At 39.9% G+C, this 12,016-nt stretch overlaps 1 protein-coding gene across 1 annotated transcript in view; it reads left to right on the top strand.

The window, feature by feature from the left end:
* The window catches only part of OSBPL10 (oxysterol binding protein like 10), a 115,093-nt gene that overhangs the window by 85,217 nt on the left and 17,860 nt on the right, over positions 1-12,016 (top strand). The window contains exon 7 of the mRNA XM_009288654.2: positions 6,866-7,012. Within this exon, the coding sequence (XP_009286929.1) occupies positions 6,866-7,012 (147 nt within the window). The remainder of the gene's footprint in view (positions 1-6,865; positions 7,013-12,016) is intronic.

Genomic DNA, 12,016 nt, shown 5'->3' with positions numbered 1-12,016 from the left:
ATCCCCCTGTCCAGCTGAGGAGGGGGAGTGATAGAGCAGCTTTGGTGGGCACCTGGCATCCAGCCAGGGTCAACCCACCACAACAGCATGCTAATATGCTAGTCTGTATATAAAATAGTTTAATAAATACAACTTACTGGACAAGTTACATTTGAGATTCAAATCACTGCTAATGAGGGATAGGTGCAGTAAGTTTGCATGTTTTTCTATCAGGTGCATGCCACAGATGGTAGTAAATGCAATTAAATATTTTGAAGGTGTATATGCTGGAATAAGAGAAGACAAGTGACGCATTGAAGTTAGTGTAGTTTTGTCGATTCTGATACAGTGACAAGCCCTGTGAGAAGCTAACAGCTCAATATTACTACTTTTGGGGTATTCTTACTGTATCTACTTTACAAAGAGAATTCTAACTTTGGTATTGAGACTGGTGAAAATCTTATGGGGCCAATTTGTCACATTAGTGTAAGTGTGCTAAAGCTCTCTGACCTTACAGAGTTATATTTAATCTTACACCCACAGAAAACCTGTTTGCAAGCTCTCAAGTTATACAAGTGCAAGTGTAAATGATGCTTGCAAACCTATATCATTAACGAAGGGAATCTGAAAATCAAAATGAGGCCTTTGACTTCTATGTGCACTAGTAGAACTAATTGTGATTAGATGACTACAGAAAATATGGCAATCCTTGCCTAGTCTAAAAATGCTAATTCTGTTTAATGTTGCTTCTGAACAAGCCCTGCAAGTAATTTATTCCATCTTTCTCTCAATGCAGAAATGTTTCATACAGTGTTATTTTTTTAGTATCGTTTGCAATTTTTTTTGAATGTACAAAGACTTAAGGACTACTTCCCTTGGAATATTATTAAATGATGTCTTTTTATCCAGATGTTTTAAGTTCCTAAGATTCATCCTCTTGCTCCTGACTACAGTCCTTTTTGTTCTTATCCTGGTTTCTCACTTTTACTCTTCCAATTCTCTCCCCCATCCCACCGGGGGGGGGGGAGGGGGAGGAGCGAGCGAGCGAGCGGCTGTGTGGTGCTCAGTTGTCGACTGAGGTTAAACCATGACAACTACATAAAAACTTTTTCACGCCTTATTGAAAATTCTTAGAATATTTTGGTGTAATTATATGAAGAATTGCCTTATGAGTCCTATACAAGTCCTCAGTGTGTCCCTGTCAGGATACATATGGTCTCTGCATATTACTATGATGGAGAAAAGGCTGAGTTATGCAATGCCTTCTTTGCCTTAGTCTTTACTTGTGACATCAGCCTTCAGGAATCCCAGGCCTCTGAGATCAGAGGGAAAGTCTGGAGGAAGACTTAGCCTTGGTGGAGGAGGAACAGGTTAGGCAGCACTTAAGCTGCACATACATAACTCCATGGAGTCTGATGGGATGCACCTATGAGCATGGAGGGAGTTGGCCAATGTCATTGCAAGGCTACCATCTATTGTCTTTAAAGGGTCATGGTGTTTGGGAGAGGTTCATGAAGACTGGAAGAAAGCAAATGTCACTCCTGTCTTCAAGAAGGGCAAAAAGAAACATCTGGGATTGTTCTGGTAACATCTGGGGAGCTGCAGGTTGGTCAGCCTCTCCTCGATCCCTAGGAAGGTGGTGGAGCACCTAACCCTGGAAAGCATTTCCAAACAAATGAAGGACAAGAAGGTGATCAGGAGTAGGCAGCATGGATTTACAAAGGGGAGATCATGCTTGACCAACATGATGGTCTTCTACAATGAAGTGACTGGCTTGGTGCATGTGGGGAGAGCAGTGGATGTTGTTTGCTTTGACCTTGGTAAGCTTTTTGACCCTGTCCTCCATAACATCCTCATAGACAAGCTGACAGGGTATGGCTTAGATAAGTGGGCAGTGAGGTGGATTAAAAACTGAATGGCCAGGCCCAGAGGGTTGTGGTACAAGGTCCTTGGAGGCCAGTCACTAAGTGGTATACCCCAGGGGTCAATACTGGGGCTAGTACTGTTCAACATCTTCATTAATGACCTGGACGATGGGGCAGAGTGCACCTCAGCAAGTTTGTAGATGATAAAAAACTGGGAGGAGCGGCTGGTGAGCCAGCGGGTTGTGCTGCCATTGAGAGGGACCTTGACAGGCTGGACAGAGGAATCTCATCAAGTTCAACACAGGGAAATCCAAAGTCCTGCATCCGGGGATATCTGAGGGTAAGCCCCTGCACCAGTACAGGCTGGGGGCCAACTGGCTGGAAAGCGACTTTTGCAGAGAAGACCTTGGGGTCCTGGTGGACAACAAGCTGACCATGAGGCAGCAAGGCACCCTCGTGGCAAAGAGGGCCGACAGCATCCTGGGCTGCTTTAGGACGAGTGTTGCCAGCAGATCGGGATCCTTCCCCTCTACTTGGCACAGGTGAGGCCCCATCTGTGGTGCTGTGTGCAGTTCTGGGCTCCCCAGTGCAAGAGAGACATGGACTTACTGGAGTGAGTCCAGCACAGGTCCACAAAGATGATGAAGGTTCTGGAGCATCCTTCACGTGAGGAGAAGCTGAGAGAGCTGGGACTGTTCAGCCTGGAGAAGAGAAGGTTCAGGGGGATCTTATCAATGTATGTAAATACCTGATGGGAGGGAGTGAAGGACAAGGAGATAGAGTCTTCTCAGTAGTGTCCAGTGACAGGACAAGAGGCAGTGGGCACATGAATGAAAGTCAATCTGAACATCAGAAAATGCTTTTTTGCTGTGAAGATAGTCTAACACTGGCACAGGTTGCCCAGAGGGGTTGTAGAGTCTGCATCCTTGGAGATACTCCAAACCTAGGTGGACTCGGTCCTGGGCAACTGGTTCTAGGTGTCCCTGCTTGAGCAGGGTGCGGGACAAGATGATCTCAAGAGGTCCATTCCAACCTAAATGATACTGTGATTCTGTATATGCTTTTCTCTCCCCCTTAACAAATAAAAAAGATTAGATCCATGTCATGCTTAACAGTACTGTTGCATGATATGGTTTGTGAAGCATACTGGAAAACCAAGCTCTGAGCCCTGTAACCGAACTAATTATCTAAAAATTAATTTCCAGCACAGCAGTTAATTTGAAAAATTAACTTGTGGAAGAAGCTTTGGAAGAACAGAGGCAGGTTTGCCCTTTGACAGAAATGTAGCTTTTAACTCTCATTCTATCCCAGGCTTGTCGAAGTGTCTTTTTCCTGAAGACTTTTTTTTTCCAAATACAGAATGTTTCCTTCAGAAACAATTTCTTTCCCTTACAGGTTTCATCTGTTAAAAAACAATCAGCATGTTTTCTGATGAAGACTGCTGACTAGAACATCCGTTTCGCATCCCAGCAGATGACCTCTCTAAATTAATCAATCTCAGTTCTAATGAAGTGACCTGTTTAAAATAGATCTCTGCCACCGTGTGTTTTCATGTCTTTGGCCTTTAAACTTTGAAGTGAATCCCCGTGGGATTTCTAGAAATGATCTGTTGTTTCCCATTCAGATTTTTCTGAAAAATCCTGGTGCTTCAGCCCAGTGTTGGAAACTTATTTTGATTAAAATGATTTTAAATATAAGCCCCTTTTTGGTGCTTGTTTGTAACTGGTTCAGTATTGGATTCTCAGGGTTAGCACCCAAGCCTAGCTGTGCTGTTCGTTCCCAGGCTGAGCTGCACACAGCTCAATAGCTTTTACATTATGCTCTGACCACACAGGAATGGAGCAAATCACTGCTTTCCTTGTTCAGTTTTGCAATTGTATTTTACGGGGGGGAGGGAGGGAGGGTATGTATGTCTGTGTCTGATAATTCAGAAAAGCTGCCATTAAAGGATAATCACTTAACATAATTTTTTGCCGTCTACTGAATGCTTACACATCGGTTACTACTAAACTGCATACTATTTCTGTGGAAAGAAAAAGAATTTAAAACCTGATTGGACTTTTATGACACTTTAAAGATACAGTAGCTTTGTATTTTGTGGCTGTATGTCCACACACTCTCTGTTGTGCTTAAATGTTTGGGTTTTTTTAAAGAAAATATGCATTAGTTAAAAAGGAAATGTCTATTTTCTGTGCTCTTAAAAAGCAATTCAGTAATTACCTAGAACAGCTAATGAGAAGAGAGGGAAATACAGAAAGGATATTGCTTACTGAAGATGACTGCTGTTCAGTTCCTGTGACATAAATTATAAACTGCTACTTAAGTTCTTATTTTCTTGGCAAGTGAGAAAAGATGTAGACAACTGATGTCATTCTGCATGCACTGAAGGTCATTAGTATGTTGATAACTCTTAATAGTAGAGTTGCGGGATTTTTGGTGCCCTTGCACATGTTCTTAAAATAGGGGATAATTAAGATAATTAAAACTATTGTCCTTATTGCAGAATGGTCATTAAACATGCTTGATCCTAATGTTACATTGTACTTATCCTCCCTGATGAGCAGAAAGTCTTTCATTTAAAACAATGCAAACACTACTTTCCTGAGCACCTAAACTGTTGCTTGCCCTCACCGTGCACGTTTTGTAGAGTAGCAATGAGAGGCAGTTGCTGTTTTGTTAGTAACGCTTTGAAAGGCATGGAAAACCTAATACCTATTTTAGCAGGAAAGAAGGATTTCTGTCCCTGGCTGAATGTGCAGTCTTCAGGAGAAAAAAATAATTCTTAATATATGATTTAGTCTGCGAACTTGTCAATGTGTAATTTGTTTATTTTCTGATGCTGTTAACAACTAAAGGTTACTCAGCTGCTATATATTCACTTGAAAGCACGTTACCTGGTAGTGTGTGTTCTCTCTCTCTCACACTTGTGCACACTCACACACACTCGTGCCCGCTCCCTCCTGCCCCCCACCTGGAGAACAGCCCACCAGGGTATCCTTTGGGAAACAGCAGCACCATTTCCCACTTGGAGCTGTGTGCAGTTAAACTCGCTGATCTCAATGCCGTGTGACTAGAAATGCAAGGAGCAGATTGACATCCGGTGCACACTCTCCAACTTGTCGGATAGCCAAAAAAAGGAAAAAAAAAAAAAAAAAAAAGAAGAGGGGGTGGGAGTGAGGAGGGGAGGTTCCCTTGCTTTTTTCCTAGCGCTATTAATTCCTGCTGGAGCTTGTTTGCAGCGAGCTCAGTTCATGGCAGTAACGGAAGCAGCAGTGCTTACTCGGTAGCTCAGTGCTCTCAATGAGGTCAAGCTGGATCAAAGGGAAACCTCCTGTGGAAGCATCTACTGTAAGTTCTGATACTGCTTTTTCTACGCTCCCTCCAAATGAACTGTAGCCTGTACAGCTGAGCCAGGCTTGGGTGCTTTATGTCTCCCCAACTGATAATGTTGTATGAGGTTGTCAAATTTTATGTTAATTGAACTTGTCGGCAAGGCGTCAGTTGGATAATAATGCTGTTCATTTTGGGAGGAAAGGGCTTATCGTTCTATCCTTTATTTTCTGAGGGAGTGGGAAGAAGAAAGTGGTTTTGTCCTTTTGAAAAGCTCCAAGCTGTTGAGGTTACAGCTCGCCAGGTTCTGTTTTATGTAACCTACATATTCCACTTTCTAAATAAAGTAATTGTAAAGTGTCTTTCAAACGTCCTTGGATTTCACCACTAGCTATTCTTTTGGGAATAGTTACCTAAACATTTATTTAATTAAAAAAAGAAAAAGAAAAAAGAGGGAAAGAGAAAAGACTTTGTTCAAGTCTTGGAAACATCTGTAGTAACTAAATTTCAGAGACACTCTCCTTACACAAGCTGCTGTTCACCTGAGGGGTCTCTAATGTGATCATTCAGAAATATTTCTTTGAAACCTAATTCTGAATATCAGCTGGTTTTAATGAAACTTTTCAGTTGCAAAGACTTTCACAATGAGATGAAAAATTTCTCATTTTATGTAACGAACCAGCTGTTTCTGCAAAAATGCTATTTAGCATGAAGGAATGCTAACTTTTGCAGGTAGTGTTGTCTCATTCGCAGCATGGAAACCTTGGGGAATAATGTAATGCTGGGCCGTAAATTTTTCAGCTATATAACCCAACTGTTTTTTTGAAGTACAAAAAACTTACCTGAATATATATCTGGAAGGCTTGCAGAGTGGTTTCAATGGACTGAACAAAATAACTACCACCTGTTTGGATTATTTTTAGTAATACATTGTAAACCCTGAGGGGAAATAAAGTATCACAAATCATTATCCCTTTCTGCTGTAAAGTTCCTCTTGAAAGGAGGTGGCGTGATGTCTCTCTCTTGATCTTTAGCTAGTATGTCTGGAAACCAGGCAGTATTGGCATTATTGTGCTGTGAAGCAGTGTAATGTTGCAAATGTCATAAAGACTCATGGCATTGCCTTACCCCCCAAAATCTAATGTCTTTGTTGTTTTTTCTTTTTTTATACCCCAAAGGTGTGTACTTTAATTACAGTCTTCTTTTTATCTCCTTCAGTTAATAGTCTTGACTTTTTAGATATCTAACTTGGAAGTTGGATAGAGGAAAGGGAAAAAATAGCGTGAAATCAGGTCATGCAACATCTAGGTGTGAAGTATGAATATTTGCTGGAGAGATTTATGAAACAAACTCTTGAAGACTCATTTTCAGCTGTGTACTTCTATTTAATAAATAGGAGATCTGTTACTTTAATATGCTGTGATTTTTGTCTGGCATCGCTGCAATATAAATATGAGAAAATAATATGTAAATTAGCATCTGATACTTACCACTCTTGTTCTGAGGATAGGATTGAAATGCTCTATGAACCCATCACTGGATTTTTTTTTTATTTTAAATTTGTATCTTTTCTTGGTTTTAACAGAGGCTGTCTTTGGTTCCGTTGAGACAGCTCCATTTTTAAACATATATAGTGGAAAAAAACATACTGTATCTTTTTGTCCAGATGGTGATGTTTCTTTTCATTTCAGCATTCAGCTTCTGAGTTGATCCTAGTTGAAGATGAAATGACAGATACTGAAGATAATGAAGAGGAGGATTTAGGAGTCATGGATGATCAACGTAGTGTAATTCTCCATCTCATCTCTCAGCTCAAACTTGGCATGGACCTTACCAGGGTATGGACGTTGTATCTCTTTTATAATTGTTCATTCTGTTTTCTTCTTCTCATCCTTCTGTGTGTGTGTGTGTGTGTGTGCATGTTCACACATGTGATTCCTGTGAGCGTGTTTTGCCCTCGTGGACAATGAAGTTTGCCTCTTCATAAAGGTGTGGTTCCAGAGAGCTATGGAGTGCTGTCTCCCGCTAGGCAGGCTTTCACATGAAGTGACCACATCAGTTATTTTAGGGATGGGGGGACAGGGTTGGGGGGAAGGGAAGGAGAAAAGAAGAAGAAAAAACCGCGGAAACTCTTCCTTATTTTTTTTTAATAAGTCTTTCAAAGCAACCGTATGTTGTGTATGTATCCCACACGTATGTTAAGTCAGGGTGCACTGAGCATTTGAGGAACCATAATGTCAGTTTTACGGATGAAGGAGATATGTGCTCAAGTTACTGCTTTGTGGATTGGATTCCATTTAATTACTTGGCAGCTTCAAAAAAAACATGATGGTAAAGAAATTACAGTCTTCAATGTATCATTGTTCTTGTCTGTGCTAAGCAGCTCACCAGTTTAACCTGTGCATCCTTCTGGTCCTGGAACCGGTATTGTTATGAGCTTTTCCATACTGATATGATCAGAGAAGTTATGGTGTCTGAGAAATTTCCCATGAGTCCTTAGAGTTTTGGAAATGAGGTAGATGGTCTGGAAGCAGGGAATGCCTCTTTTAGAATAGTCCTACGTTCCAGAGAAACCTTCTCAGGGGACTTAATAATCAAGTGAATTTTTGTGAAGATATGGAATACTCTTTCCTTCCACAAAGGTTTTCTACTTCAAAAAAAAAAAAAAAAAAAAGGCAAATAAACCCCCTGCAACCCACTTCCACAAATAAGAAGAGCTCATTCTGACTTACTTCCTCCACAAATAAAAAAAAGTTTGGAATGACCAGAGAATTACCCTTGTGCATGAAGTAGCTGTGCAGGAGATTCTTCTCATGGGCATTTTGATACTCTAAAGAGTTCGTCTGCTTTCCTTTTGATCTTACATACTAATCAAAATCTATTTTTACTATCACTTTCTTACAAAATAAGGCTTTCTCAATATAGTATTTTCTGCTTCCTCTGGAACAATTGACAGTATTTAAAAATACTTACATTTTTTAAGACTGAGCAATCCCGTGATCTGTTGCTAAGTGTAGCTATTGAGTAGCTGCACAGAAATTAATGTTTTGTTCTAAAGAGAACAAAAGTTTCATCATTTCATTTGTGAATAATTTATACCTGTCACTTCTTAGTATGTCTGGGGTTACGTACAGTTCTTTTTTGGTTTTGTTTTTCTTACATTCCTCAATTTTTCATAGCTTTTCCTCTTTTCTATGTTTGTTTGCTAAGGCTGTCTCAGTCCATAATGTTTAAACTAGACTAAGGTTCCTTATCTGTTGTTTTTGTGTCTTCAGGACATTTTGTCTTTGGTAATGAACAAGATTTTTCTTCCCTGATTTCCAGTGTCATCTTTTTGTTATGGCAGAGGAGGCAAAAACCCCAAAGACGCACAGTCAATGTAAATAAGAGAAGTGTAGACACTTACAAGTAGGAAGGTAAATAGATACGATAACCTGTTTCTTACACAGTGTTCTTGGAGCACAATTTTTGAGGATAGTGATGAATATTATTAGATCTATAGTATGGCAAAATAGTAGCATGCATGATTGTGTGTATATAGTACCCACAGTCTGAAAAGAGGAACAGGCATATGGCAGGGTTAGATCTATCTCTAGTCTGTGTGATACACGAATACACACATGATGAGTATTAATGAGACATGCCACATGTGCACATCACTTTTCTAACCATTTTGAGGATTAGAAAAAAAAAATTAAGAGACAGCTGGCTGCTTTTTTTATTAGCTTTGCTTTCTGACACGAGGCCCTTAGGGCCACAGACGTGCGACGATAAAGCTTGGTTTGTTGGCTGCACCTCTTCTCATTTTTCATTATTCCTCTGAAAGTCAGATTTCGGATAGCCTTGATGCTAGTCAGCTTCTGCTGGAAGTGGTTGTGGCACAGGCTAATATCAGAGGATGTTTTATATGTTTCCATTTTCCTGTGCCTTCTTCCCTAGGGTTGTTTACTTGGTTCATTTTGTGAGCTATGGATTGTAACATGATACACACGTGAACAAACAGCTCTTCTGAGCCCTTGGTGCCTTTTGGTTCCGGATGCATAATCATTACCTTCATGTACCATATCAGAGGAAACAGCATCTTTTCCTTTTCCTACGGGGTGCTTGCTTATGTTACTGTTGGCCTTGCCTGTGCTGACATGAATTTCCCACAGCGATGATAGCCACATTTAATGTTGCAGAGGTGCTTCACTTTTGAAATATATCATGCTGCCATGCCTTTTAATGAGGAGTTAAACAGTAAAAATCTACCATGAAGGAAAACACCCGCAATGAAGTATTAAATCTGCATGGGGATTTGCTAGAACAGGCTAGGCTATGTGGTGGCCAAATAGACTTCAATAGCTGCTAGAGAGAGTTGGGTGGGGGAGCAGTTCACAGAACAGAACATGGTACAAAACTAATGCCTCAAACTGGGCCGGGACTTTTAAACCTCATTTAAGATTTGAATTGCTGGGGAAAAAATAAGTTTCTAAATTGTTTGTTCTTTGGACTTTTAAAAAATGAAAATAGTGCTGAAAATCACTGTCAGCCTGATAAATATGTTGGCAAATGGCATCTAATGGATTGAAATTAATGCTAACAGTTTGTACAGATGGGTGATGACTCCCCCGCATTCCCTTACCTTCCCTACGCAGTTAATATGTGCTAAAAATAAAGGGCTGCCATTCTGTGTAAAAGGGCTGCCAGTAATTCTGCAGAATATCAAACTGTTGTAAATTAACATTGTAGTATGTTCATGATGTAAGTTTTTAATTTGCTTGTCAATATACTTTTGCTGTGTAATTTTAAAATGTAAGTGGGATGAAAATAGTCTGGTTTATTCCCTCAGTGACACAGATAACAGTGGAAAGCTTTTGTACTTCTAAGAGAAGGACATCTCAGCATGGGTACCTTGGTCAGATTTCTGAAAAACGTAGGGAATGGTGCTGACACCCATGTTTTGCCTCACAGTAAATAGTAGGGAGGATAAATACCTCTGTTCTTAAGAAGTCATGCTCTTTTCTCAGTTGCATTCAGATCTAATTAAGTATAGGGGAATTCAAACCTAGGAGGTTATGATCAAGCTTTGAACCAATATCCTCTTTTGAACCTCAATGAAAAGGGAAGAATGTGCGTTAAACTGCTTCCTTTTCGCATGAAGCCTGAGAGAAAATAAGAACAGAGATTATTGTAACATTTTAGAATGCAATCAGGAGATTTTTTGCTTCAGACGTCGGCAACTTGGTATTTATTCTAGAGAGATTCTTTTGTCCATTTGGCTGTCATGCTGGCTTTTTCTCAGAGGAAAAAATTAGGCGGTTTTGTCTTTTTATGTGAATACAAAAAAAAAAAAAATTGTTGTAGTCCAAAGCCAATATAAAGAACATAGCTCCTAAGTGTATTTTTCTGGACAGTGCATTCTGCTTGTCTGCAGAAGAGTTGAAAACCTCATTCCTTTGGAAGCTAGAGTACTAGCACAAGTGCGTGACAGTCCAATGCTGGCAAGAAGAATGCTGTACACTTCCAAATTTGTTTATTTCTGTTTTGCTTATTTCTGCAGAAATCAAGATAGGGCCAATTTAAAAAAAAAAAAAAAAAGGCTGGTGTGATTTTTAGTGATGTTAGTGTGTGGTGGTGTTGCATATTGAAACTTTCAGGCAATGAGATTATTTAGTAAAAGGCAATGTTTTCTACGCATATTTTGTAATACTGGAGTTGTGTAAGCTTAAAAACTCAAATATTTTTCATAGGTAGTTCTGCCTCCTTTTGAGGAAACAGTTCAATTATTCTACGTTTTGCAGTGGATCCTTTCCTGCTACAATTAAGGATGTAGTTTACATTTTAGTTGGGCTTTTAAAGCAAGATCATTTGAGCTGGAGTTCAAGGTTTATTCAGTTTTTAAATTGATTATTGAAACTGAATAATAAGTGTCCAGTGGTTCGTAACGTCTCGTTCAGTGGCTATGTTGGCATAGCTGTGTTAAGTGTGTAGCTGCAAAACACAGAGCTAGTTCTTGAGAGGTTAGATATGAGGGCTAGATGATCAAGTCAACAGGATGAAACCGCAGCAGTCTTAATGTTGTACCATATGTTGTACCATAAAATTTGCACCATCTTAAGTTTTCTTTCCTTCTCCTCCATTTGTGCTAATAAAGGTCACTCTTTTTAGAGATAGCCACTTGGACATAACAAGATGCAGAGTGCTGTTTATTCAAATGAGTTTCCCTGCCCTTTCAAATCTGTGCAGTGAACTCATGATAGTCACTACTAGTATTTTGAGACACACAGTTTTGCTGTCAGTTTCCTCCTTGATAACCTGGTCTTTGAGTGTACAATTTATATTAAAATGAGATCCTGTATTGAGGTTCAGTAGTGCTGAATTGCATTTTTTTAAGATTATATCAGATAATGAATATTTGGTCAGAATGAGAATGTTGCAGGTAAGATGGAATTGTTTAAAAAGCTAAAAATACCATAAGAAAATCTACTGGCTTTCCACTTTGCCTCCCAAAGTTTTAGATTTCACTTTTAAAAACCAGTCTCCTCAGCCCCTCACTATCGCACCACCATGGAGACTGTAGTCTGTCTTTAACGCTCAGTAGTTTGCCACTCATAGTGTAAAATTAAGGCCCTGCATCTTTTGGGGCCTCATTGGGTTGGTAACAGAGACCATGTAGAGTCCTCAAGGCTTACAGAGTAGAGTCAGAGGAATATTACAGATGGAACTTTGCTTGACTTATATCTAAACTTGTAAAAATTATTAGCCTGTAAAAGACTATATGTGTGTAAATAATAGGAGAGAGAGAAGGGGGGGGGGGGGGGGGGGGGGGGGGGGAGAACAGAAGGCGGGAGGGAATGAGC

Source organism: Aptenodytes forsteri, unplaced genomic scaffold (assembly GCF_000699145.1).
Source record: "Aptenodytes forsteri isolate BGI_AS27 unplaced genomic scaffold, ASM69914v1 Scaffold9, whole genome shotgun sequence".
In the NCBI taxonomy this organism is placed as follows: Eukaryota; Metazoa; Chordata; class Aves; order Sphenisciformes; family Spheniscidae; genus Aptenodytes; species Aptenodytes forsteri.
Note: the sequence above shows the minus strand (reverse complement) of the source record. Positions and strands in the feature narration are given on the sequence as shown.